Raw genomic sequence first — 27108 nt, 5'->3', positions numbered from 1 at the left:
TGTCACTGCTGTCTCTACTAAACAGATTGTCCCCATCTTTCCTATAGGCTCCCTTTAAGTACTGAAATGCTGCAGTCAGGTCTCCCCGCAGCCTTCTCTTCTCCAGACTGAACAAGCCCAACTCTCTCAGCCTGTCCTCATAGGAGAGGTGCTCCAGCCCTCGGATCATTTTTGTAGCCCTCCTTTGGACCCGCTCCAACAGTTCCATGTCCTTCTTGTGCTGAGGGCTCCAGAGCTGAATGCAGTACTCCAGGTGAGGTCTCACCAGAGCAGAGTAGAGGGGCAGAATCACCTCCCTCGACCTGCTGGCCACGCTTCTCTTGATGCAGCCCAGGATACGGTTGGCCCTCTGGGCTGCCAGCGCACATTGCCAGCTCATGTCCAGCCTTTCATCTATCAGTACCCCCAAGTCCCTCTCAGCAGGGCTGCTCTCGATCCTTTCATCCCCCAGCCTGTATTGATACCAGGGATTACCCCGACCCAGGTGTAGGACCTTGAACTTGGCCTTGTTGAACCTCATGAGGTTCACACAGGCCCACCTCTCCAGCTTGTCCAGGTCCCTCTGGATGGCATCCCGTCCTTCTGGTGTCTCAACCGTACCACTCAGCTTGGTGTCATCTGCAAACTTGCTGAGGGTACACTCGATGTCGCTGTCCATGTCATTGATAAATATATTGAACAGCACCGGTCCCAGTACGGACCCCTGAGGGACTCCACTCGTCACTGGTCTCCATCCGGACATTGAGCCTTTGTTATTCCCATTTCCCTCAGTAGCATTAGTTCCACCACCAGCGTGTGGTCACTGCAGCCCAGGCTGCCTCCGATCTTGACATCCCCAACGAGCTCACTCGCATTGGTGACCATCAGGTCAAGTATCGCTTCCCCTTGGGTAGGGTGCTTATTACCTGGCTTAAGAAGTTGTCCTCAATGCATTCTAGGAACCTGCTGGATTGCCTACAGCTTGCCATGTTGCTTTTCCAGCAGATGTCGGGGTAGTTGAAGTCCCCCAGTAGGACGAGAGCCTGCGAGCGCAAAGCCTCCTGGAGTTGGAGGAAGAACGCTTCGCCTGTCAGCTCCTCTTGATCTGGCGGCCTGTAGTAGACACCAACCACTAGGTTCCCTTTGTTGCCTCTCTCTCCGATTCTTACCCTTAAGCTTTCGACCTGCTCGTGGCTATTCTTCAGGGACAGCTCTTCACTCTGTAGTGTTTTCTTGATGTAAAGGGCAACGCCCCCGCCCCCCCTTCCTCGCCTGTCCCTTCTGAACAGCCTGTAGCCATCAAGAGCTACATTCCAGTCGTGGGATTCATCCCACCAAGTTTCCGTGATGGCAATCAGGTCGTAGCTTTCCAGCAGCACGATTGCTTCCAACTCCTCCTGTTTGTTTCCCATGCTGCGTGCGTCTGTATAGAGGCATTTCATCTGAGCTGTCGGCCTCGTTACCTTCATAGCAGAGCACCCCTTTTTTCCCTTGAGGTGTTTCATGGGTATTTTCTTGTTGGCACCTGATACCTCAGGTTTCATGAAGACAATGCTTTCAAGCTAGGGAGTGCTGCTTTCTAAAAAGTATTTTTATAAAATCATTCCCCTTCTGGATCTGCTATGTAGTTGTACCATGATCCAATTGTGGACTTGATAGCCCAGTGTTATGCTCTGAACATGACCCATACATGCACTGAACTAAGGGTCACTTCAAATTGGCTAGCGGACATTAAGCCCAAAGGTATCTGTTCACTCTGGTCTCAGGGCAACCAGGCTGCACATGACGACTCCTGAAGCTGCACTCCAGCTCCGGTTCTTTCTGCAGTCAGAACACCCCAAGTCCAAACCCCTTCATCATAGGTTGACTGCTGCAGAAGATTATTTCCCACTATTTCTTGTCTCATCACACAATTTTGTAGGATATACTCAAATTAAAAGTGTACTTCAAAGGTGTACAAACAACAACTAGTTGCCTAAGTATCACAGTAGGGCAAGACCCGACACATCAGCCTTGATCCAAGAATCCCCCAACGTTGCCAACACTCATGGCACAATGCTTCAGCTGGGGCTGCCTGCTGCACTTGTAGGTATGAGAAAGGCTCCATCCCTGCCTACAGGAACAGCATTTGCTACAACATTTAGAATTAACTCTGCAACCATGAAGCTGACATTTAAAAACAAACAGCTATCCACTTTAGTTATGACTTGAGACATTTAGTACCTTCCAGAAGTTTAAGGACATGGAAAACCTTCTGACATGCCTGAAAAAAAAATTAATTAGTTTAAAAAAACCACCTTACCTCATAAATGTTGGGGTGCCACATTTTGGTCAGGAATCTGAAGGTAGGTGGTGAATATGGATAGTCAATAGGAAATTTAATGTGAGCCTGGAAGAAAGCAAAATATTTTAGTTATGAAACAGAACCAAGAGATCAACAAGCAACCATTACACTGAAAACCTGAAAAAACAATTTCCATTAAGTCCATTAAATAGTTCATTTTATATATCAGTGCCCATGTGGACCCATAGCATAACTCTACACAATTTCTTATGAGCAAAACACTAACTGAACAAGAAAAATCTAAACACCAGGCCTTACCTGGGCCAGTAATGGTCAGAAAACATGCCAAAAGGCATTTACCAAGTCCTAATTCAAGCATTACTATCCAACAACTGTTGTTCAACATGGTAAAATAGATTTGAAAAGCTAGAACAAGAGATCGTTGCTGTCTTGCTAGGTTCAGATGCAGGCTAAAAACATTTGCTAAGGTGAAGGAAGAACTTCTTCCCTCTGAGGGTGACGGAGCACTGGAACAGGCTGCCCAGGGAGGTTGTGGAGTCTCCTTCTCTGGAGATATTCAAGACCTGCCTGGACAAGGTCCTCTGCAGCCTGCTGTAGGCGACCCTGCTTCAGCAGGGGGGTTGGACTAGATGACCCACAGAGGTCCCTTCCAACCCCTACCATTCTGTGATTCTGTGAAAAGGCCCGTTTTACATTTGGTAGTACAAATATTTTTAATAACTGTTTCTGTGCAGAAAAAAATTTTAAATACTTGCTCAACTGAGATCCAAAGGTTATTTTGCCTTTCCTGTGCGAGAGTTAAACTGTTCCATCTACCTGTGGTCCTAATACTACATTTGTTGCCACCACAAGCATTTCCCAAGTCTGAATACCATCTGTGTCTGTTTAATAAATCAGTGCAACTTGATGAACCAAATATTGATGGGCAATGAGAGCAAACATTACCTTCCGGTGCCTCTAAGGTCAGCAGCCAGCTGTGGGGCAAGACTCTCGGAGCAGAGTCAGTTGTGGGAAGACTGCAGAGATCCCAGCACTAGACATTAATTTCTCTGTGCTGTCCTGCCATTCACAGCAGTCAGAAAAGCCAGCCAGTAGGAAAGAGGGGTGAATCTGGACCGATTAAGTTGCCAAAAATGCTCCCCTCTGAAAGGGGGACTCACACTACTTTCTGCACCGTGGAACACCCTTGGCACTGCTCAACCTGCCAAGAAAGTCCCACCAGTCTATTGTGCTGCCTCCAGAGAAGCATCTCCTGGCACCCGCATCACAGCTGGGCTCACATGCAATTGAAAATGCAAGAAGAGACACCAAAATCAAGTTACATACAACGAGAGCAGAATCCTGGGTCACTCTCTTCTGCTTAAGCATCTAACCATGCAACTTGGATGCAAGGCACTGACCTTGTTCAACAGGACAAGCTATGGGAAGTTTTATTCCCAGAAACATATGCAGGCAAACAAATTGGATTACTGAGCCATTGAGTACCTGGCTACAGTTACTTAAATTAGCATATGCTTTTGCCTTGTAACCCAAATTTTATGAGGCCAGAGTGCCAGGTAGCCAGGAAAAGAAGGTTTTCTGTTCACCTTTATGAAACAAATTCAGCAGCTCGCATGGCTTTACGTTCTGCATGTGCCCTCTCGTAATATTGACTGTATGCGGGGATGTTACAGCAGCACCGAGTCCTCACCTTGCAGTCTTTTGCCACAGCACACTCACAACCAAAAGATTTATGATCTACTTAAACAATCCTATGCCCACGGTTTAAGGTCAGTTACATGAATAGCATTGCTCCAAGAGCAGCAAGTGAATGCCTCTTGTCACCACACCACTGCGGAAGAGAGTGGCTGCTGCAGCAAGGAAATGCCTGGCTCTACAACATGCCACCCTGCACTGGGAGCAGAGCAGGGATTTACCCAGGGTAGAGCAGATTCACTTCAGCTCAAGCACTGGCATCATGTAGCTGCAGACTCCTCCGGACCACTGGGGTTTTCCCAAGAAAGCCCATTCCTGTGCTTACGTGCAGTTTTGTGAGATCTAAGACATAAAACAGCCCAAGGACTGAGATGAAAAATGCAAGAGACAACAAAATTCAGAGTTGAGCTAGCTATGAGATTTCTTGTCAGAATCTAAGTCTTCTACACAGGTATAGTTTCTAGGCAACCAAAAAAAGATGCAGCAACAGCCACAATTACAGGTCAGTTTTTTCACTAAAAGCCCAATTCTAAACATGTTGAGACAAAAAGACCAAATCAGGCAGTAAGCTTATTTTTTAAATAAAGCAGTAGCTTGATACTGTAAGTCAGCAAAAACAAAGACTCTCTAAAACTCATTTTGGAATTTTATAAAGCAAGTATTCTTTATTACAATGCCAGATGCACGGGGGATAGTTCCTCTTAGCATGAATGCCATGTGTTGCCTCACCCCAAGCTTATATCACCCTGTTACACACATGTGCATTAAGTTTCCTAGAATGTTGATACATATTTATTCAATTTCCTGGAACTAATTATCATATTTGCATAGTCATTATCCATGTGGGTGAGGTTTGTTGTGGGGGTCTTTGGTGGTCCCTGGTGGTTGTAGAAGTGGTACTTCTTAGTGTCCTTTCCATGAATTCTGAGCCTTTCCTTCCATATATGGTCATGAGTTGGCTCACTGAGCAGTTTGTGGATTTCTCAAGGTCCTTATCTTGGTGTCTGCTGGTTTATCTGCACTTCTTTAGGATGTGTTAGTTATATGTCCTTGGGTATATTCTTGCCTAAGGCCTCTGATAGTCAGTCCTTTGTTTTCTGCTTAATCTTTGTGAAGTTCCTTAACACTCTTATACATTACGTACCCCCCTGTACATCATGCACCCTATTTTACAACAAGCTCACAGAAAGGTTCCCCCCCTCCCCCCATTCCACTAATGTAAGGCAAACCAGCTATCTGAGCTTATTTCTGGTAAGTTCAGCCAGGCATTGATAGGTACTAGAGTGGGAGAGTTTTAGGGCAGCTTGTTAGCTCAATTACAACCAAATTTAGGAGGACTAAAGATGCAACTTAGTCCCCCACCTACAAGTACCCGACTATTACTGCATTCACCATGCGTTTGACTCTAGCTGAGCTTCAAATGAACAGAAATAATCCTATTTCAGTGTCCTGACTTTAGCTTCCTGCTCGCCATGGCTCTTTGACACCACTGAACATAGAATAGCCAGGAAGGTGGAAATAACAGTCATCAACCCATTCCCCCCTTCCTCAATTTATAACTAGTCATGTTTATTGTCCCTAGAAAAAGAATAAACTCCCTAGATGTTACACTCAATAGATCAGCCTGGCAGAAGATTCAGCCCTTTATAGGCATTTACAGCTACTACACAAGAATTTCAGCTTCTAAGTTACACCAAAACATATTTTTTACAGTTACACCACAACACATAGGACTCCAAGGAGATCTTATTGTGGCCTTTCAGTACTTAAAGGGGGCTTATAAGAAAGATGGGGACAAACTTTTTAGCAGGGCCTGTTGCAACAGGAGAAGGGGTAATGGTTTTAAACTAAAAGAGGGTAGATTCAGACTAGATAAAAGGAAGATTTTTTTTTTGTTATGATGAGGGTGGTGAAACACTGGAACAGATTGCCCAGAGAGGCTGTAGATGCCCCATCCCTGGAAACATTCAAGGCCAGGTTGGACGGGGCTCTAAGCAACCTGATCTAGTTGACCATGTCCCTGCTCATGGCAGGGGGGTTGGACTAGATGACCTCTACAGGTCCCTTCCAACCCAAACCATTCTATGATTTTAAGAATATTGCTACCAGCACGGTCTCTTTGTTTCCTATTTTACTGTCTTGCTCCCTGACATCCTCATTAGTGCCTGCACTTCAGGTTTGTTATTTTTCTTCTATTTGGATGGGGCAAAACCATAGAAAAACCTACATATGTCAGAAAAATAAAGTCTTACTAGATACCACGTTATTTGACTGAAAATACAAACTTAATGTTTCTACCAGCCACTGAATTAAGTCCCAGTTCAGTTGCTATGAGTAACTACACTACAGCGACTTTGTTTCTGGAGATCTTGCCGTGCACTTGACTTCACGCTTAAATATTGATATCTCCCTCAGTGGGGAGCACTAATGCAGGCAGAACTCCCTCCTAGCTTCATCTGTCTAGAAATTCAGTATTTATTCCAGCCTAGCTGTATATGACACTTTTACAGTTTGACACTAATTTCTTCTACTCTTCTCAAGCTGACAAAACCTAGATCCCTGATTTTTAGGCACCAAGATTAGGAATGGTGAATCCATCCTATCTGCCCACTGCAGAGGGGCAATGAGGGCGAAGAGCACACATTTCCTGGAAAGCCACCAGCATCACAAGTGACCTGATTTGGGGAAATCAGAAGCACCAGCAGCTTTTACAGTGGCCAAAGAAACTGCAGTTGCTCATTGTTCCTGGAAGTGCCAGTTAAAGAGAATTTTTATTTCAAAACATCACAAGCTTAATGAAGGTCTTATGAAAACGCAGCATCAGTGAAATCTTCAAAAAGGGCAAGAAGGAGGACCCAGGGAACTACAGGCCGGTCAGCCTCACCTCCATCCCGGGAAAGATGATGGAGTACCTCATGCTGGATGTCACCTCTAAGCAAGTGGAGGAAAAGAAGGTTATCAGGAGTAGTCAGCATGGATTCACCAAGGGGAAATCATGCTTCACCAATCTGATAGCTTTCTACAATGGCATGACTGGCTGGGGAGATGAGGGGAGAGCAGTGGATGTTGTCTACCTAGACTTCAGCAAGGCTTTTGACATTGTCTCCCATAACATCCTCCTAGGGAAGCTCAGGAAGTGTGGGCTGGATGAGTGGACAGTGAGGTGGACTGAGAACCGGCTGAATGGCAGAACTCAGAGGGTTGTCATCAGCGGCGCTGAGTCTAGTTGGAGGCCGGTAACTAGTGGTGTCCCCCAGGGGGGTCAGTACTGGGCCCAGTCTTGTTCAACTTCTTCATCAATGACCTGGATGAAGGGACAGAGTGTACCCTCAGCAAGTTTGCTGATGACACAAAACTGGGAGGAGTGGTGGATACACCGGAAGGCTGTGCTGCCATTCAGCAAGACCTGCACCCAACTCTCCAGTCTGTCCAGAGGAACCTGATGAAGTTCAACAAGGGCAAGTGCAGGGTCCTGCACCTGGGGAGGAACAACCCCATGCACCAGTACAGGCTCGGGGCTGACCTGCTGGAGAGAAGCTCTGTGGAGAGGGACCTGGGTGTGCTGGTGGATGACAAGTTGACCATGAGCCAGCAGTGTGCCCTGGCTGCCAAGAAGGCCAATGGGATCCTGGGGTGCATTAGGAGGAGTGTGGCCAGCAGGTCAAGGGAGGTTCTCCTTCCCCTCTACTCTGCCCTAGTGAGGCCCCATCTGGAGTACTGTGTCCAGTTCTGGGCTCCCCACTTCAAGAAAGATGAGGAGCTACTGGAGAGAGTCCAGCGGAGGGCTATGAGGATGATGAGGGGACTGGAGCATCTCTCCTATGAGAAGAGGCTGAGGGAGCTGGGCTTGTTTAGCCTGAAGAAGAAAAGGCTGAGAGGGGACCTAATACATGCTTATAAATATCTTAAGGGTGGGGCCAGACTCTTTTCAGTGGTGCCCAGTGACAGGACAAGGGGCAATGGGCACAAACTGAGGCATAGGAAGTTCTGTCTGAACATGAGGAAGAACTTCTTCCCTCTGAGGGTGATGGAGCACTGGAACAGGCTGCCCAGAGGGGTTGTGGAGTCTCCTTCTCTGGAGATACTCAAGACCCACCTGGACAAGGTCCTGTGCAGCCTGCTCTAGGTGACCCTGCTTCAGCTGGGGGGTTGGACTAGATGACCCACAGAGGTCCCTTCCAACCCCTAACATTCTGTGATTCTGTGAAACTGAGCTGAAATATTACTAGATTCTGCCCCCAATTCAACCTTCACTCCAGGATCAGGCCCAATTAATATATTAAATTTAAATTTTTTTTTCCTCTTGGAGATTGTGGCAGGCCAGATGCGATGAGACTTCTGCCATCACTGAAGGCCTCATGTTGAGATTGTGTTCTTGGGTCTGATGCCTTCTGGTTGCCTGCAGACTGTTCGTGAGTTGTATGGGTTGAAATCAGGCTCACTGGGTGTGTGTTATGCAGTGAGGCTAGCCTGTATGACTTTTCTGGGCAGAAACAGATGACTCAGTTCTTATTTATATCTGTACAAACACACTGACTTCCCCATTTGGGCAAAATGGGAAGAATAACTTCAAATGTGTGAAACTTAAGTCTCCCTATAGTGTCTAATACTTGAAGGAGTCTAAGATACTTGGCAATACTGCACTTAAAGTTTACTGCAAATCATACATCTCCTCTTAGGTCTCTGCTTTAGAGAAGCTGGCACTTGAAATAGCCGTACTGCAGCTATAAGCTGAGGATGCTGTTACCTGAACTGGTAAAGCTCTAACTCTAGTGCAGCTGTTCTAGAAACTGTTTGTGTCCACTTCAGAGAAAGCAATTTTCCAACTCTTTCTATTTATAAAAATAATAGTTTTGCTGGAACAGTGGCAGGAATATTTGAGGCTGCTTATTCAAAGTATCATGCTACATTACTGGTTATCTCTGGCAGTATGTGTGGAAGTCTTCCAATTACATGTGTACAGGGTTGATATCCTGGGGCACCTGCCTCCACTTGCCAGGCTTCAGAGTCCAGAAGATTGTTTCTTTATTAAGAACCGCATTAGCCTATGACATCTTCAGCATCCTGTTCAATCTTATATTTTGAACTTTCATGACCTGGGTAAATAATTTACTTTCTTGAAGCAGATTTATATACAGGCATGCCTATGGAATGGTTGAGCATGAGACAGCATGATATACTTCAGGCTTATCCTGGTCATTCCTCTAGTTTAGTTTGCTCAAAGTAATCATGACCACAGCATATCCCCGTTTTGCAACATTTTGCATCAGGCTTGACAGAGTGAGCTCACCTATTCATTCCCTCATTTGCATACTCACCAAAATACAGCAGATAATTTATTGTTTGGTAAAGCAAGCCATACTATTTGCATCTGCTGAGTGAAGAGATGTCTAAGCTAGCTCAATATACAAACACCCTTTCCTTCAGCCTGTTTTAACTATTTTTAGACAATTCTTTAAACAAGCACCATTCAGGAGTCAGTGAATGACTAATTGCCTTGATTCTCTTCATATGCAAGCTGGGCTGGATGCAAGAGGAAAGATCTCCTCAAGGGACAGCCTGTCACATGTTCTGCTAAAAACAGGGCAGGTCTTGATGCAGTCATCTCTTTCATAAGCAGCAAGGGGAAAGGAATATTTATAGCATTACAAGTGTAAACCATAGCACTGTGCTGCAGTGTTACACAACTTCACCTTTCTCAGCACAGCAGGCAGCAGTTCTTCTAACGTGACTTCTCAAGCTGGCATACCAGTGTTTACTTAAACAAGGGATATAGGTTTCTAGAAACTGAATGGCAGCACCTAGGAATTGCAGTCAAAAACTTAATCTATGCTGTCTGCCACACAAGCCAACTAAGCACTTATGCAGCCATGCTACTTATTTTTCAGCCACTGTATTACCAATCGTGAACCCTCCTGTTCGGAGCTGGTCACAGACAGTAAATCTAGGGAGACAGAGGTAACACTTACTGATACAACTGTATTATGCATAGCCCCAGTGTGCAAAGTGCCTATAATCCTGTATGAGCCCGTGAGGTCTGACACACCTATGCAAGCTGCCTCCCTGCCCAGCATCCTCTAGTTCACTGCAGGAACCAGCACTATGTCAGAAGGTTGAAAAGCCTATATTTGAGACACAAAAGCATATTTTCACATTATTGCATAATGATGTGCCTGTCAGCTCTATTATCATAGGCTGCTTCAAACAGATCAATTTTAAAGTTTAAGCTAAAATAAGTGCATTAGCTGATACATACCCATCCTTGCTCCTCAGGCTATTGTTTCTATGGTAATAGGTTTGGGGTGGTTTTTTTGCTAGTGAGGAGCCAGATTCGAGGCATTCACAGCATTCTGTCACTGTCTACCTCTTTTCACCCCTGCCTTGTGCCTTAGATGAATTGGAGCTCACAGCATTACAATCAGTGTAGCTTTACTCATGAGCAGCAATGACTTGGTTGTCAGCAAACTGCACTGCAAGGGATGAGAATTAAAGAAAGATGAATCCTAGCTCAGATCTCAGATTTATTTTTTCAAAACAAGACAAAAACCCAAATTGCACAATATTATTGAACCGTTAGAGTCTGAACTGGAGCTTTGGCCTGCTAAGGAAAGGGAGTCCAGTTCAAATATGTTTCATTCATTTAATGACTTCAAAACACAGACACCCACCTTAAGTCAAAAATCAAAACAGGCAGATCACTGAGGCCCACAGAGCATCAGCTGTTACTTCCCACCCTACAAAGTACTCTTGCCTGGGTTGGGGGGCAAAAGCAGCAGCTGCCAGCCCAAATCTGCCACAGTACCAGCTCCTGCAAATATATGTTTAACAGCTACATTACACCAGGCAAAAGACTATCTCTTACGCTAAAGATAAAAAAAAAAAAGCAGATCAGACAGCACTGCTGCTGTAGTCATAAGGACAAGATACTCAACTGCTTTGGCCTTCAGTGGCTCCAAAGTACTACTGTTTGAACCATGTCTTGGGTTGCCTTGTGTTAGGTACCATATAGACCTTATGCTCCCAACATAGACCTAAGGAAATAGCTACTGAAGAACACGTCCCTTCTTCACACAGGGTCCTCATCTCCTGCAGATCACCAAGAAGTCACCTCCCTGCTATAACAGCCATGCTCCATTTAAAAAGCTAATTATACATGGCTAGACAAGAACCATCTACAAAATAGTTGTTCTTGATCATCGTTAATACACAGATGCTTAAGAAGACATCTTTCAGCCCAGATGGATATACAAGAGAAAGTACAACACTGAAGTGAAAGCTAGCATTGATATTTCTACCTATGTTCCAACTAGCTGCCATGTCAATGACTAATACGACATCCAGATAAAGCTAGAGTCCTCAGTTTGCCAAAGTATCTCCTGGAAGAGCCAGCAAATGGTGCAAAAGCAGGTTGATTCATCTGCAATGCTGCACAGATATTTAAGGTACCCTTTATATTTCTGATAAAAGCAGAAACAGTGCAATTAAGCTAAGCTCAGGACATGAACCAACATCCTTGGAATTCAAGCTTATATCTACTTAATTTTAACCATTTACATTAAATTTGAAGGCATACAGGGTTGTTGCAGTTTGGCCGTGGCCGGCAACAAAAGGGCCACGTGGCTGCTCTGCCGCCCCTCCCCCCACTGGGGTGCGGAGGAGAATGGAAAGAAACAGGCAGAAACTGGTGGGTCGGGATAAGGGCAGTTTAACAGAACAGCAAACAAAGGGAACAGGAACAACAATGATACAGATCAGGAGAAAACACAACAAACCAGCAGAACGCAGAGAGCTGCTCTCACCACCCCCTGCCACCCCCACCGCACAATCCCGAGCCGCAACTGCCTTCCCGCTGCCCAGCTCCCCCAACCAGAACCCAGCATGATGGCACATGGTATGGAATACCCTGCTCTGTTTGGCCAGGTGGGGTCAGCCCGCTTGGCTGTGTCCCCTCCTGGATTGCGGTGAAAATTAACCCTGTCCTGGCCGAACCCAGGACAAGGGTAAGAGCAGCAGTCAGGAAGAACCCCTTCAGACTACTGCAGGTCAAAAGGATTTCAAGATCAAAATAGAAATTTAATGAAACAGATTTAAGATGAGAATTCAGGCAAGGGACCTGATAATTAGAACAGAGAAAGCTGGATCTTGTAAAAAGACAGAGGAAACTTGTACAATTGTGCGACTAAAAGCAACCCTTAAATAGCTCTAACACTATGCAGTATTGCCTATCAGTACCAAGAAAGGAACTGGGGGGAAATTAAAAAACATTTAATTTTTCTTCCTGTATTTAAGCACATCCTAGATATTATTCTTGATTTCAAGTGGCAGATCTGACTTAACTTTGGAAGAAATGTGTGTGACATATGCAACCACACATAAGTAGCATATCAGGGAAGAAAAAACAAGATCTATGGTAGATCGACAGTCTGCTTTTAGTGAGAACTGAAGCATAGATGAAGATACCTCAACAAAAAAAAAAAAAAGTAGAGAACTTCAAGACAGAGCAATTTTTCTACTGTGAGACATCACTTTCTACTTAGACCCTTCTGGTATCTACCTTCTGGTGAATTTTGGATAACTTATTTTTCAGCTTCACTCTTCCTTTTTAAGGTCTTGAAGTTTAAGAATATTAACTGAATGCTAGAGAAACAGATAATAAAAAAATAACCTTCCAATAAGTCCTCATGTATATGCCAGTAGCCACACACCAACTTATTTTGAAGCCTCTACAGAAACAAGTCATGTTGCTTTCCTGCAAAGACTCATCTAAAAGCTCCTCCACTTTCTAAACAGGATCATCACATGTAAGTATCTGTGACTACAGAGATCACTGATGCTTAATCTAAAAAAATGCATGCTGTGTCTCCAGTAGCTCCAGTACAGTGCTCCAGCATCCCACCACACTCAAAAATTGTGGCATCCACATGGTCAGTTTGGGAACTGGATTATCTCTTACACCAGAGAAAAATGATACCCACACATCTGCAGAAGCCTAAGATCTGAGCACAGGACTTGCTTGTATGAGGAATAAGCTGAGACTACCAAAACCCAGGAATGGCAGAGAACAGAAAATTCATCCTTATTTGTATGCTAGCCATGATCCCATGATGATATTCTTTCCTGTTTTATAAGATTAATTCTTGAAAACTTAGTCTTAATGTTGTTAAGCTGTTTGATCAGAGCCTGTATCTCAGACACACTGCACCTGATGCAAGATGCCTACACCCTATCAAATTACAATGCAATAATAATCAGTTTGCAGCAAAAGCTGACAGTGTTTTGAGAATACAAGCATAAGTACAGCCCTGTCATGGAAAACCTACCCCATACACACATGGAAGTGTCTGAACCCTAAAATAATCTGTGTTGGTAATTATAGCTTTCTCTATGCTGGGATAAAATATGTTGATGTTAAAAAAAATATTTACCCACACTCATCATTACAAATATTTTCATGCTTGTTTTTTTCCAGTTACTAGCAAGCAATACTACAAACTTCTCAACATCGCTTTAAAGTTCATCAGTAGTTAATGATCAGTAACTATTTCAAATTGATGATTCAGGTTCAACCATACCATCAAGAGGATGACAGATTATTTTGATTTAAAAAATTAATGCATTGCTTGTAAAGAGGTGTTGCACTGAGATTCAGACATCTGCATGCTACTCCAAGCACGAGCCACTTCCTGACACAGAAACATATCCAAAGCATGACTTGGAGGAGCCTCTAGTGGTGATAAAGTAGATGTGATTATGAATTAGCAGATGCTCAAGTATAAACTGACAGTCTTACTGGTATTCACACTAGCCTACAGATGCGTTACTCTTAGTCAGGTTAGCAGCGATCAGCATCTGAAAGCCACACACACACTTGGTACCAAGTAGGATGATTTAAATAGTGCTCTACCTACAAGTTTTACCTTGCCTTGATTCAAAAAAGGGAACAAACTAGGCTTGCTTCTTGTCCTCTTCTGCTTGTAGATAACATTTAGTACATAAACCAAATAAAGAGTTATGAAAGTTTCCTAGAACAGGGTGCAGTGTTCGTACCCAATTTATGCAACAAGTTACATACTGACGCAGGTAGACCACTATTTTTAAATAAATTATGTCTATGCACACAGAAAGTAAGGATGTTTAAGGTTTGCACTGCAGAAACACATCCTTTGAACAGTTTTACACAGACATTAGAGCAGTATCTTCCATAGGTACCAAGACTGGAGAATGTTTTACTGCTGGAAAAGGACTTCTCCAGAGCATGAACTTTGACAGTATCAACTGGAAGCAGTTCTGTTTACACCCCATTTGGCAAGCCTGAGAGCAGGTATCATTAACTATGCAGTTTCTCCAATCTCGCAACTTATGTGTGAAGCAGCCACACTGATATGGCACAAAAACTGGAAAGCTAGCTTCACTCTTTCAGGATGCCCTGAAACATTACACTTTTTGATAAGCATTAATACAGATGTAACACTTTCTCGCTGTCCTTTTGTGCTAGGCTAAAAAAAAAACAAAAAAATCCCACCACATTTGGTGATTTGCTTGCATCCACTCACATACGATTTAGGTTCCAGTAAAAACCCTTAAAGAACTGGAGGACGTAAAGGCTCATCTGGCACCAGGTACTAAACAAAAAGCCAACTTTTGTTGGTAGTCAAAATGTTCAGACGCTGAAAGAGTTAATGCTGTTTCAGCACTTTGCAACTACAATTGCAGACTAGACACTGTCAAAGCACTTCAGAGGTTTGGTTTTTTAGCAACTGATAGATTTGTCTGACAACTATAGGTCTCTTCCTTATGACTCCATCTCATATGCAGAGTAAAATTTCCCAAAAAACAAATCGTTAACAGAACTGATGTTGAATTTTTTTTTATCAAATACTACCAAAAAATATACAGCTGTTGCAAACTAACTTAACAGCCATTTACACATGACCAGTACATTTATAGTAATTGCCACTTGCCAAGGTTTGCTTTAGAAGACCTGGATAGAATAAAATATAAAATACAGCACTCAAGTCATTCTCTGCCTAATAAATAATATATAAAACAACAAGCATCATCATATATTATTTACATTATAAACATAATAAACCATGCTGCTGTGTTAGATCTCTGGATGAAAATCACACTGCAAATTGACTGGAAGTCAAATACAATTTCTTCCCTCCTTATGTGGCCTACAAAGCTGTAATTTTACCTGGTTACAATTATATTCCTGCATGAAATTCATTTCCTGAAAAAACCCCCAAACAGAGTTTTCCAGATGCTATTGGGGAGCAAGCATGCAACGATGGGCATTTAGGAGCTCTGTATGTCTTGGCAGATTTTGCGGGAGATCAGCACACCATTGACAGGGATGGAAGAACACTACAAGGTGACCAACTGGAGTCAACTGCTTTCCTCTAGCTGCTTGATTCTGTGCTTCTTTCAGTTGTGTTTCTGTACAGGAGCAGCTACATGCTGGAAATTTTACTCTAAGAAAAGCCTTATGCTATACGTATATTTTAAGTTTTAAGAGCATCTAGCCATGCAAGGGGCAATAATGGAACACAACAGCTCACAAAAAACATCTCAGGTTATGCACCCTGTCAAATTGCAAAGAGTTTCAAGTAACACATGGAAGAAGTACCTGAACTATAAAGGTGGTGGCATGGGGGACAACAGCACGAACCAATTCCAAGCACTTTCCTAGAAAAAACCCACAAAAACCCCTTTGTTCCCATTCTTGAACATTCCGAATGATTCACTAGAACCACTGCTCAGTCCCTCCTATCCCATCTTGTCCCAGTTTTTATAACCTCTAAGAAAAAGTGTTTTCAGCTGAGCAAAATGGTCTCCATCAGAGCGTACAACAGCAGTAACCTTGATTGGCACTGAAGGCAGTCTGGGAAGTTGAGTATCAGATTCAAGAGCCACCCTTGCTATAACAAAAGGGTTATGCATTTCCCAGATCAGTACAATTTGCCTTCTATCGTGGTTTGCCCCAAATGGCAACAAAGGACCACGCAGCCGCTCGATCACCCCCCCCCCCCCCGCTGGGGTGGGGAGGAGAATGGGAAGAAACAGGCAAAAACTGTGGGTTGGAATAAGGGCGGTTTAACAGAACAGCAAACAAAGGGAACAGGAACAACAATACTAATAAAAAGAATATACAAAACCAAGGGAATACACAGGGCAACTCTCAGTGTCCGATGCCCAGTGTGCTCCTGAGCTACTGTTAACCTCCCCCCAGGCCAGCTCCCCCACTCAAATACCCCATTTCGTTTGGCCAGTTTGGGTCAGCCCATCCTGCTGTATCCCCTCTGGGCTTCTTGTGAAAATTAACCCTATCTCAGCCGAACCCAGGACATGATCCACTATTTATTCTATACCATCTATGTCATACCCAGGTCCCCCATTTTCTAATTAATCGCCACCACTTTTCCTGTCTTTAATACATACAGAAAGATATCATTCCCTTAGTCTATGGATCATCACTCTAAAGTGTCCATTGAGTTCATTTAATCCATGACTTCGAGATCCATCTGTCGTAATGGTATTCTGTGGCAGGAGAGGTGGTGTGGTGTTGGATGGTCACATGCTGCATCCGGAGCTCATAGCTGATGTACCTGGTGCAGCCCCTGCCCGCGGCCTGTGGATAGAAAATGTTGATCTTGAGGAAGTTGCTGGGTGCTAGTTGTTGAAGCCAGGTCCAGTCCCATCATCGCTGTGCTCTCCTAGGTTTCATCAAAGTCCATCCATCATTAGTCTGGGCAATTCTCACTATGATACTACTGAAATAAGATATAACAACTACAGTAGTGATAACAGACAGTGACAGGGTCATTTAGCAACTGACATCATACAGCTCATTTATGGACTCTTCTTGCCCCAAATCAAATCCCCATGAGGTACACATTGGACTTCCCCATCCTTCCACGTCACCCACCAGGTGCACCCAGGTCCCTGAGCAAAAGCAGTCCCGCGGACGGGTTTACCTTTGCCCGATGCAGGACTAACCCAGACTGTTTTCCCTAACCTATTCCGCATGTGCACTACAAGGACTTTATCCCCTTCTACGGGGCGCTGACGTTTTGACTGGGCAGGACCAGCCCGGTTGGTGGAGCCACTGATGTTAAACAACCAGGTGGCCTTTGCTAAATGAGTATCCCAATTTTTGAAAGTCCCACCCCACATTGCTGTCAAAGTGGTTTTTAGCAGCCCATTGTACAGTTTTGATCTTTCCAGAGGCTGGTGCATGGTAGGGGATGTGATACACCCACTCGATACCGTGTTCTTTGGCCCAGCTGTCTATGAGGCTGTTATGAAAATGAGTCCCGTTGTCCGACTCAATCCTTTCTGGGGTGCCATGTCGCCACAGGACTTGTTTTTCAAGGCCTAGGATGGTATTCCAGGCGGTGGCATGAGGCACAGGGTAGATTTCCAGCTATCTGGTGGTGGACTCCACCATTGTGAGCACATAGCGCTTGCCTTGGTGGGTTTGTGGCAGTGTGATGTAGTCAATCTGCCAGGTCTCCCCATATCAATATTTTAGCCATCGTCCTCCATACCACTGAGGTTTTACCCGCTTGGCTTGCTTGATTGCAGCGCATGTTTCACATTCATGGATAACCTGTGCGATGGTATCCATGGTCAAGTCCACCCCTCGGTCACGAGCCCATCTGTATGTTGCATCTCTTCCTTGGTGGCCTGAGGTGTCATGGGCCCACCCAGCTATGAATAGTTCACCTTTATGTTGCTAGTCCAGATCTACCTGAGCCACTTCAATCTTGGCAGCCTGACCCACCTGGTGGTTGTTTTGATGTTCTTCAGTGGCCCGACTCTTAGGGACGTGGGCGTCCACGTGACATAACTACAACCAACTGCTGTAGCTGGGCAGCAATATCTTGCCACAATGGGGCAGCTCAGATGGGTTTGCCTCTGCGCTGCCAGTTGTTCTTCTTCCAGTGCTGCAGCCACCCCCACAAGGCATTGGCCACCATCCAGGAGTCTGTGTAGAGATAGAGCACTGGCCACTTCTCTCGACTGGCAATGTCTAAAGCCAGCTGGATGGCTTTCCCCTCTGCAAACTGGCTGGACTCACCTTCTCCCTCTGCAGTTTCCGTGACTTGTCGTGTAGGGCTCCATGCAGCAGCCTTCCACCTCTGCTGCTTCCCCAGAATACGACAGGACCCACCCATGAACAGGGCAATACTGCTTCTCATTTTATGACAGCTTGTTATACAGTGGGGCCTCTTCAGCACGTGTCACCTCCTCCTCTGGCGATACTCTGAAGTCTTTGCCTTCTGGCCAGTCCATGATTACCTCCAGAATTCCTGGGAGACTGAGGTTTCCCCAGCTGCGGTGTAGAGCACATTTTTAACATCTTGCCCTGACCGGACTGGACCAAGGGCTACGGCATGAACTATCTCCCGTTTAATCTGTTCAAATGCTTGTCGTTTCTCAGGGCCCAATTCAAAATCATTCTTCTTCTGGGTCACGTGATAGAAAGGGCTCTCAATCTGGCTGTAGTTTGGGATGTGCATCCTCCAAAAACCCACGACACCTAAGAAGGCCTGTGCTTCCTTTTTGCTGGTTGGTGGAGACATAGCTGCTATTTTGTTGATGACATCCATTGGGATTTGACGACGCCCATCCTGCCATTTTATTCCCAAAAACTGGATCTCTTGCGCAGGTCCCTTGACTTTACTTCGCTTAATGGCGAAACCGGCTTATCAGAAGGATCTGAACTATTTTCTCCCCTTTCTCAAAAACGTCCTCCGCTGTGTCACCCCATACAATGATGTCATCGATGTACTGCAGATGTTCTGGAGCTTCACCCTTTTCCAGGGCAGTCTGGATTAGTCCATGGCAAATGGTGGGACTGTGTTTCCACCCCTGGGGCAGTCGATTCCAGGTCTACTGGATGCCCCTCCAGGTGAAAGCAAACTGTGGCCTGCACTCTGCTGCCAAAGGGATGGAGAAGAATGCATTAGCAATGTCAATTGTAGCATACCACTTGGCTGCCTTTGACTCCAGCTGATATTGAAGTTCTAGCATGTCTGGCACAGCAGCACTCAGCGGTGGTGTGACTTCATTCAGGCCATGGTAGTCTATTGTCAGTCTGCACTCTCCAGCAGATTTTCTCACTGGCCATATGGGACTATTAAAGGGTGAGTGAGTTTTGCTGATCACTCCTTGACTCTCCAGCTGGCGGATCAGCTGATGAATGGGGATCAGGGGTCTTGGTCAGTGCAGTATTGTCGCCGGTGCACCGTTGTGGTAGCGATTGGCACCCGTTTATTTTCAACCCTCAGCAACCCCACAAGGGAGAGATCCTCCAAGAGACCAGGCAAAGTAGACATCTGTTTAATTTCTTCCGTCTCCACAGTAGCTATACCAAAATCCCACCGATACCCCCTTGGGTCCTTGAAATACCCTCTCCTGAGATAGTCTATGCCAAGGATGCACGGAGCCTTGGGGCCAGTCACAATGGGGTGCTTTTGACACCCCCACATCCCTCCAACCCTGAACTAGCCCTGTGAATGAAAGATTATGCACCTCTTAGGAACAGCCCCATCAGTGCTTATAAGGTACACTAAGTCAGGATTTTTGGGTGATCAGTGTAAAATACACTTGCATGCCCATTGCAAAGAAGGATCAACAGCCAGTGACCTTGGCCATGCCACCATGCTCATTTTCTGCATCGGGCACATGAACAGTTCAGCCAAGTAGCACAATTGCCTCTGAAGACCTTTGCATATCTGACCCTTAAAATTACTCATGCCTGCTCAGCATTATACAGAATACATACATTATACAGAATTATCCTGCAGATGTCCAAAGCTACTCTGCCTTTAACTGTCCCACTGGAAGCAGAAGTTTACACTATGCTACTGGAAGCTTAAGGCCAACAAGCTTGCTTTTTTAATGCCAAACACCTCGAACTCAACAACTCTGTCCTTTAAAGTCTGATAGAGTGGTTCATCTTTTCCTACGCACCAAAGCCATGAACAAGTAACACTGCTAGCATTCATTTTAATGTTCACACAAGTACTACCATCTTTAACTTGTTAATTTTAAAGAACATCCTCACACTGCTCTTATAAATGGACAAATTTCTTTGAAGTACAAAAATAGAAATGCAGTCCCCCACTTTTTAAACACTTTAGTGCACTTGAACACACCCAGACACAATGCTTATATTTTAAGATTAACATCTCCTTACCACAAAGATGCTTTGCAATAACAGAGGAGCTCTCCTCCCCTGCATTGCAACAGCTAAGCAATCACACAAAGACAGAGAATCCACTTTGCACCCATCCATTAGTATATTCATGAATACCTACTCTAATAGCACTGCCTTCAGATCTTTTTAGAAAGCTTAATTATCACCTTTGGCATCAATTAGGTCAGAAGAAGTTGGTGGTTTCTGAAACCTGCTGGAGAGCAAGACAGCTCACTTAACCACTATCATGTGAATTTAGGAAGGGAAAGTCAAAGCCATTACTATGCCAGGAAATAGCAGAATCCACATACAGTATCTACAACATCAACTATATATGCTTTTGTTTCAAGTCACATTTAGAATCGGAGGAAGTGGGGAAAAAAAACAACAAAACAAAACATTGTTCAACAAGGATTTCCCCCTCCCAAACAGGGTACCCTACACTTTTCTTGATGCTCAGTCTCCTCATCTCTTGGCCACACCACTGCTGAAGGACCTAAGTGTATTAACTTTTTAGTTCATTATCATCATCACGAACATTAGATATATACACATTCAAACCAAACTAGGTTTTTGCAGTAGGGTAAGGATGAATCTCTTAAACAGTCTGCAATTCAAGACACTCGATACAGCTCCAAATTAGCATGCAATGCTTTGAAGTTTGGAAAACTTGTCCCCTCCACCCCCCCAATTACCACCACAAATGGCAAGAGATTGCCTACAAATTCCTGTTACAGGAAGTATGCAAGTTTTGTTCTGAAGGTTACTTTTCAGTATTCACTATGTGAAAAGAGAAGCTCTAAAAAAAGATCGCTTTTCTTCAAGGGACCTTTTGATATTCCCAACATTTGAAGTGCTCTGGTCAAAGCTTGCTAAATTTCAGTATTAAAGCAAGAACAGCATACAACTCATCTGGGTATCAAACAAAAAAATCAGAGTGCTTGACAAGTTATCCTCCGTATCTCATTTTAAGACAGACAACATTTACACTAATATACAGCATTGCGAGGAATCCTTAACCTTACTAACAGGATACTTGGGAGTTACACAAGTAGGTGTCCTGCATCTACCATATAAACCAGAGCAAATGATGAAGATGCCTGCCTTTGCATCACCAGTTTTCAACTTTGTGTGCTACAAAATAAGTTACATCAATATGATTTTGCTAATCCTTTTCAAATATTGTACACTTCAAACAAACCTGCAATGTAAGTTGATTAGACAACACTGGTAACTTAGTCAATGAGTCCAAGAGCAAAAGGGGAACAGCGTCTAATCCATTTGTAGCTTCTGCTCTGGTATCCCAGGAAAACAGCTGCAGCTGCTTAGTTCAAGTTGTGTACTATGGCAAAAATGTCTGCAATCCAGCTCTAATAACCAGAATTTCTACAACTGCTAAGTAGTGTTTATAAAGTAGAGCAGCAGCTCCTCTATAGGATCTGGAGCATGAACTGTACATGCAAAAGCATCAGAAATGTTTTGGCTAGGTCATCAGACACTTACTACATGAGATTTTCACAGACATCAGTATAAAACCTAGCTCACTTGCACAGAGTAGCATAATGAAGTCAGGGAGCATATGATGCCAGAGTATCCCAAGCTAGATGGTCACTCAGTTCCCTTCCTTGGAACTGACCCCAGTGACCCCTTGGTCATCTAACTCAAGAAAACTTCCTTATCTTCATTAAACACATTTAGCCCTTCCCCAAAATGTAAGCAAAAAGCATTGGCTGGAAGGTTTTCTACCTGGTAGTATTTAGTCTGTAATTTCAATGTCCTAACAGCCCTGGTCTCTTCTAACTGAACTATTAGGTTATTAGCTTCTAGAATGGTCTAAATAGCCTAGAATAGTCTAAAATCCAAATTTATTTTGGGTACTATGTGTGCCATGTTAGTCTGCCACTTTGTAGTCTTGAAGCATTTATCTGTCTGTACAGGAAAAATGCAGAGAAAACACCAAACCAGTATCCACACTCCAGAAGTCAGCATTTAGACTCCTGGATTCTTCTCAGAGGATGCTTTCAGAAAGCCATATTTAGTCCAATATTATTTTTCAGTGTGCTACACAGTTCAAGTGGTACTTACCAAACTGTTATAATGCAAAATAAGAAAGGCTGTTGGGGAGAATAAGGTTTACAAGATTAACTGAGAAATTCAGTGAATTATCTTCCTGCTAACATGAAAGATCAGGAGTACTAAGTTGCACTGTGCCATTCTCAATTAAAACACTCTGCAAAGACCCCAGGTGAGCCTCCAGTGGCCACCGCTGGAGGACAGGCTGCCACATTAGCAGCACACGCAGACAAGATGCTGAAAGTAATTGTTCACACAAATGCCTATAATCATTTACAAGGGGTAACCAAACCATATTTAAAGCCTTTATTTTGTTGCTCTGTTCCTCCCCACCAAAATAAGGCAGCTGAACTTGCACTGTGACTGTTTTTTTTAAATAAAACATACCAGGCAGTATCAGGGACAAAACAGTGGACTGAGCAGGCATAAGCAATTGTGATTTAGTGCATAAATCAGTATTGGGAAGGACAGCAAATTAAAATATAACAGTTTGATTCAAATATCAACTGTTTGGAAGTAACTGCATATTAGTGCCAAAACCAGATTTGGAGATTCGTTCAAGCTGATTTTCCATGCAGTCAGCTTCACTGTGCTGTAGCATGAAGAGCCTGTCAACAGCAAGGAGGCATTTTGAAGTACAGAAAATGTTACAGGGAACTTATTAAAGCACTGAGGAAGCTCAAGGGGTACTGTATGGTGAACACAGATGGAAATGTGTTTTAAAAGGAGATTAAAGATGTGGCTTGGAGTTCTCAGTTGAAGAGAGAGATTTCAATTCCAAGGAGGTATTGCAAATAGAAAGCAGCATCCTTTGTAAGCTTTATTGTTATAGTTGTCCAGGAGAAATGATAGTAGAAAGTCTCCACGCTACCATCTGATAAATTTCTATTTGACTAAGTTCAAAATATCTCTAGAAACCTGAACTTGTGCCCATATTTTTTCCCATTAATGAAGATGCCCTCCTTCCCCATCTGTCTTTGAAGAACATCAGATATCTTCTCAGTATCAAGTTTGCTCACTACCGACATGATTTCTCTCCACCACTACAAATATTTGAAGTAGTAGCTATTACAACGTTCATGTGTACAGTTCTGCTTGTGCAAACGGCTGCAGCATACAAACTGCTAAGGGAAACAAAGCACTGGAAGCTTAATGCCAGAACAGTCCCAGAGCTTGTTTAGATTTATAGCCTTTAAAAAAGTGAGGACTAGCAGGTACTATAAGAGCAGCTAACCAGCTGGACACTAAGCGGGACAGCTCAGGGTCCCAGTCCAGCAACAGAGCACCACAGTGAATTTGTTGTCACATTAGGACACAAGCAGCAATCAGAATTAGTCAAACAGATTATTAAAACACAGATGAATGACAGTGTGGACAGCATTAATTATCACTGGCATTTGAACCCCCTAAAACTGAAGTGCATAAACTGTTGTTTCCTACTTCTTACACTCAACTATGGGTCTGATAAATCCTCAGTATTATAGCTTAATAAATATCTTAGCATCCAAACACTATAAACCCTAAGCAAGAAGTAAAGAACAAACCAGCACAAGACACAGCAGAGGTTCCTCCTCCCACCCCTCCTGACACCATAGCTGGCACCACTGCTTGCGCAGCCAGGTAACAAACTAGCCAGAAAGTCCCTCATTTTTAACTTAAATAGTTTATTTTGGAAGAAGTGACTACTTTGATCTTTATTTCTGGAGTTAAATGTCAACAGTTTAGGCAGGACACACTTAGATCAAGCAGCCACTTGGTTCTTTTGGTAAGCATGGGATTGCATACTCAGGAAAAAAATCCCAACCAGGAGCCTTTGGCTACCACTGAAATCCTGCATAAATGCCTGTTATCTTTCCTAGTAGAAAACTTATAACAGGACAATTTTGTATACTGTCAGTTGTGGGTTTAAGTGTTAATAAGCCAGGGTTTTCCTTCCTTTTCCATCCTAATACCCAAGCAATATCTTGGCAGCTGTAGTGCAGGGGGATGGCAGCAAGGAAAAATAATCTAAGCAAGTTAAATTAGTCACCTACTTGCTTGTTTAGTGATAAAGATAGCCAAGCCAGCAATTTTTGACCAGACATAGTGATCATCTGACTCACCATGTAGATTTTAAAATTACAGCTTCAGCAGCACATGTACCTCTATGGAGCACGTCATTAGCATCCCGTGTTTAACTTTTTGGGAGAGCAGAAGAAGCAAGCACTCACCAGAAGCCAGCTGTTATATAGACTAGTTACAACAGAAAAATCACCCGTCACCACCCTTCAGAGTATGCTGAACTTTCAGGAGAGCTCTAACTTACTTATATTTGCATACTGCAAGCTGTACAGTAACCATCATTTTTGCAGCTCATCAGTAGCCACAAACCCCTTATTGCATTTGTGGGCTGGGTTAACTTTGCAGGTTTGCAAGCACCTAGCAAGTTACAGCCTCATCATACTGGACATTACACAAGTAGTAACATATATCTTGCCCTTAAAATATGCCAACAGCACTGACTGCCTCCTGCAAAAGGAGGCAAATTTCAAATTATGCTCCTTTACTCTCATTATGCAGAGATTAGCCTCATTTGAGTAGATCGATTGCTGCTCGTTACTTTGCAGTATTTTCAGTTGGCCTCTTCCCAACAGGGCATCATTCAAAGTAAGTATCAGTGTGTGATCACAGAAAAAGAAGAATCAGATGCTGAAACTAACACAGAAGCACTAATTAAAGTCAGTTCCAGGTGCTTAAAAAAACCCACCCCCACCCCATCCCCCCCAAAAAAACCAACCAACCAAAAACCTTTGAGTCAAGTTGGGTTTTGTAGGAAAAAGTACTTTCTCCTGCTAGCAAGATAGCTCTTGAGCTTTTAAGCAAATATACTGGCAGCTCTGCTGCAGATCCAGTATATTTTATGGCTTCAAAGTGTTTATCTCAAAACAAATATCTGGAAGACATCTACATAATTAACTATTGTTTAGTGTTGCTCAAAGTCATGTCATCTTTTCAAGATAAAAAGCCTGCAGAGATACAAAGGTTGTTTACAGCCCATATTAACAGCAAGACAGCATTTCAGGCTCAACGGTACCAGTCTTCCTCAAAGGGAAAAATCAAGGAGTCAGATGCTGTGGAAGTAACCTCAGGAATATCCAAGCAGTTACATACACAGCAAGAGTTCCTTCATGTTTGCTGCAATGCTGCCCAACCTTTCAGGGTAGTATGTCTGTGGACACCAGATTTCATATTTCATGTAGGACCATTTTACTGGCTGCAGCCATCAGGATTGAAATGTTGTCATTCTTCTATCAGCAGGGAAAAAAAAAATTTCCTCGGCAAACCCAAAGCAGGGTAACCCATACTGTGCACTAAGCTGTATGCACTGCAGAGCTCACATCCATTGTACAATCACTTCTACACTGGACTTTGCAGCCTATATCGGGGGGGGGGGTGTGGGTGTGTTAATGCTTTTGCTCTGATCTCCAACATACAAGGCAGCATATCTAATTATATCTAAGGTAACACATAAATCATTAGCTTTTTTACTGTGAACAGTTAGCTTTAAACACAGCTAGTGCAAGATCAATGATCATGAAAGTATGCATCACCAGTTCATTATCCTTAATGCCGAGTTTCAGCATCCATGCAGGGACAGGAATGACTCTCACACATTGATGCAATGCACAGTCGATTCACTTTATTGCTCCGCTTGTGTGGTTATATACATTTTTGATATCTGTACACGCGATCACGCTTATTCGGATAGGCTACAGACATAAATCACGTGCTGTTCACACGCCCCACATTCCCTTATGATTGGTAACTATGCACTAACGCCAATAGCAACAGACCGCCTCCATGTCCTTGAACACATCTTGTTTTTGCTAACCCACATCATGTGCACTATTAGAACTTTCTCAATTTTTATTCTTAGCTGCCCTTTCCAGCGGCCTGTTCAGTTATGCTAACTGTTTTGCTTAAGCGGCCTAGTCATGCTAACTCTCAAACTACATCAACCCCAACATCTCCCCCCTTTTCTTTCAATAAAAAGCTAAGCTATCTTGTCATTGCTTTAAAAACATTTGCTCAATTGGTGTTAGTTGCATCACAAAAATTTTTTTTTACAGTTGCCTCTAGTGCCTTTTGTGTTATGCATATTATACACGGAACCAATATAGTCACTGCTTCCTCTACATCTCCCCCTTTTTTATTTAATGAATTTCAAGCAAGTGCTACATTGACACGCGTAAGCACCACTGTTGGCATTATGGTCCAGTAACAGCCCCGCTACAGTGCAATACTAAAAAGTCAGTATTGGCTATCCATATTAATCACTTAGGTTAAGATCAATGTATCTAGAACTATGACTCATTAACTATATAGGCTAAAATTAATGTACATAAAAGCACAAAGCTGCAAACATCAGCACATCTAACCCCTGTTGCATCAAATGCTTGCAGAGTCCTAATAAATCAGAGTCCAAACACAAGAGTCTAAAGTCAAAAAAAAAGAAAACCAGAAAATAATCAATACCTGCAGAACTTATTCCAAACCGGAAGACACAAAACCTGTTACTTAGTCCAGACAAATCCATTAGATCACAGAAACCAAATAAATCCATCAGAACACAGCAATACAAACACTATGACAACAAACACATAAAATCACACAATCATAGTCGCGACCACACACACACATAAGCACACCAAGTTTTCAACATAAATCCAAATATTGCAAAGACTTATGATTCTTTTTCTTTCTTTCTTTCTTTTTTTTTTTTTTTTTTTTTTCCAATGCAAAGACTTATGAACAGACAAGGACTTACAATAACACTGAACATTTAACAGACAGATTCCCAAGCCTCAGT

At 43.4% G+C, this 27108-nt stretch overlaps 1 protein-coding gene across 1 annotated transcript in view; it reads right to left on the bottom strand.

The window, feature by feature from the left end:
* LOC142365671 (ubiquitin-conjugating enzyme E2 R2) overlaps nucleotides 1–27108 on the bottom strand; it is an 89475-nt gene that overhangs the window by 14615 nt on the left and 47752 nt on the right. Inside the window, exon 2 of the mRNA XM_075446713.1 lies at nucleotides 2282–2368. Coding sequence (XP_075302828.1) covers nucleotides 2282–2368 — 87 coding nt within the window. The remainder of the gene's footprint in view (nucleotides 1–2281; nucleotides 2369–27108) is intronic.

The sequence above is a fragment of the Opisthocomus hoazin genome, chromosome W (assembly GCF_030867145.1).
Source record: "Opisthocomus hoazin isolate bOpiHoa1 chromosome W, bOpiHoa1.hap1, whole genome shotgun sequence".
In the NCBI taxonomy this organism is placed as follows: domain Eukaryota; kingdom Metazoa; phylum Chordata; class Aves; order Opisthocomiformes; family Opisthocomidae; genus Opisthocomus; species Opisthocomus hoazin.
This window is presented reverse-complemented; position numbering and strand designations above follow the sequence as displayed.